The sequence below is a fragment of the Phytophthora parasitica genome (assembly GCF_000247585.1).
Source record: "Phytophthora parasitica INRA-310 unplaced genomic scaffold supercont2.29, whole genome shotgun sequence".
NCBI lineage: Eukaryota > Oomycota > Peronosporomycetes > Peronosporales > Peronosporaceae > Phytophthora > Phytophthora nicotianae.
The window spans coordinates 612,104-613,864 of NW_008649015.1; the positions used below are offsets into that span (position 1 = coordinate 612,104).

Below are 1,761 nucleotides of genomic sequence, written 5' to 3' on the forward strand. Positions count from 1 at the left end.
ACTATCTTCTGCACATCCCACCATACTTTTGCAAAATGTTCGGATTGCAGCTTGACATTTCTCCACAAATTGTTTCGGAAACACAAATCGAATATCGGAGTTACACTCAGTCGGTGTGTAAATTCCTGCTATCGACTTCTTCGTCTTTGGTACAGCCCGAATAGAGAGATTTGGTAGTATCCGCTTGGCGACACCGTATGTATAATCATTGTCCAGCAACCTGATAATGTTCCGTAAGTTTGGAACTGGTGCTAGCGTGCCTTGTATCAGCTTGGTGGCATTTCGCTTTCCACGCTCGACGCGCTGCTTCTTTTCCGCATTGCCTTGTTTCTTTCGAACTTGAGGGCGGCCACGACTTTTTGTGCTTTTCGATATCACAAAAGACCCTGTCTGCGAAAACTCTGACGAACCGCTGCTGACATGTAGCCTCTTTGCGAGGCACGGCTCGCTTTCCGTAGACGCAACTTCTTGAACACGCGGTGTACTCGATTTTACATCTCTTGTCGATTGTAGTACAGGTTGTGTAGTTTGTGATACCTCTGAAGTGGCTGGAGACACATAGGTGACTACAGGTAATTCAGAAGTAGCTTCAGGTACTGAAAGTGTGACTTGAGCAGCGGTTCGTTGCGTAGGGGGCTCCTTGTCTTCCAAACTGCTTGCCAGGTCATCCATCGACGCATCTTTATCTCACTGCGTTCCTGCAGCAACGTTAGAATCCAGCGTTGGCGAAAATGCCAGCGACGCCCTCGTAAAACCATTCCAGACGTTCTTCTGTCGTGGTTCCACCTCTTCGTTTCTCTCGCATCCTTACCACCATGTTGTACACATCACGCAAAATCACATTCTGCCTAACGATGTATACCGACACAAATGAGACGCCAACCAATACATACCGTCATAATACAGCCGAACCCACCTGTCTTCTTACGCAGATACTGCAAGATCAGCTTCGGTTTCGATCCCGCCGCTTGAAGCTTGTCCACAAACGCCAAGATGTTCAGGTCATCCACACAGCGGTTGGAGACATGATTCTCTTAGACCGCTTTTGACACGTTGTGATTGTCTTTGACGCCGAAGCCGGTGACTCGTACCATGAAAGCCTCCTCACTGTCGTTCCACGCCACTGCTGCTTTCACGTTTGCCTTGAATCCCTGTTGACTTCTCAAAGTAGGACTTACGTATCCCCTTTCCGCGACTTTTGCGGCTCCATCCGTGTGTGCACACGAGCATTATCCAGAAGTTCTTGAGATCTTCAGGTATCAGGCGCCCACAGGACCCTAATTCCACCGAGTCTCCTCCGTCTTCCGCAGTCGCGACGCTGATCCCTAGTTGAGTCTGGCTGGCAATCTCCTGACTCCTCTTTCGCACGGAAGTGGGTGTTCGCTGGCGGAAAATCTGGTGAGTGCCCCGCTCAATAGTCGTCAATGTAGGCACGAAACGTTGACCAGTCGGTATGCCATTCCGTGTCGATCGGTGGGCAGACCCATGCGCTGCCAGACTTGCACTTCCGGCTGACTATCGCTCATGTGATGAATACCTGCTATTCACAATACAATGAACATCAATTGCATACCCCACCTCAAGAACCTCCTCCAAATACGCAGTCGTACCTCGCTACCGATGCCAAATTCAAAATGAAAGGCTCAGGGCGAACGGGGACGGCTGAAAAGGGGGAGAGGGGGGGGAGGGGGTGTCACATTTCAGAAATCGAAATTTCACGTTTAGCCATGCGGGTATTTTATCTGCGTAAATTACGGCGTT

At 49.8% G+C, this 1,761-nt stretch overlaps 1 protein-coding gene across 1 annotated transcript; it reads right to left on the reverse strand.

The window, feature by feature from the left end:
- Positions 1–1,104: 1,104 nt before the first annotated feature.
- Positions 1,105–1,526, reverse strand: PPTG_23080 (hypothetical protein; the record flags this gene model as incomplete). The annotated part of the gene is made up of 2 exons (XM_008908315.1): positions 1,105–1,383; positions 1,446–1,526. The coding sequence occupies 2 exons, from the start codon at positions 1,524–1,526 to the stop codon at positions 1,105–1,107; spliced, it is 360 nt and encodes a 119-aa protein (XP_008906563.1).
- Positions 1,527–1,761: the final 235 nt, after the last annotated feature.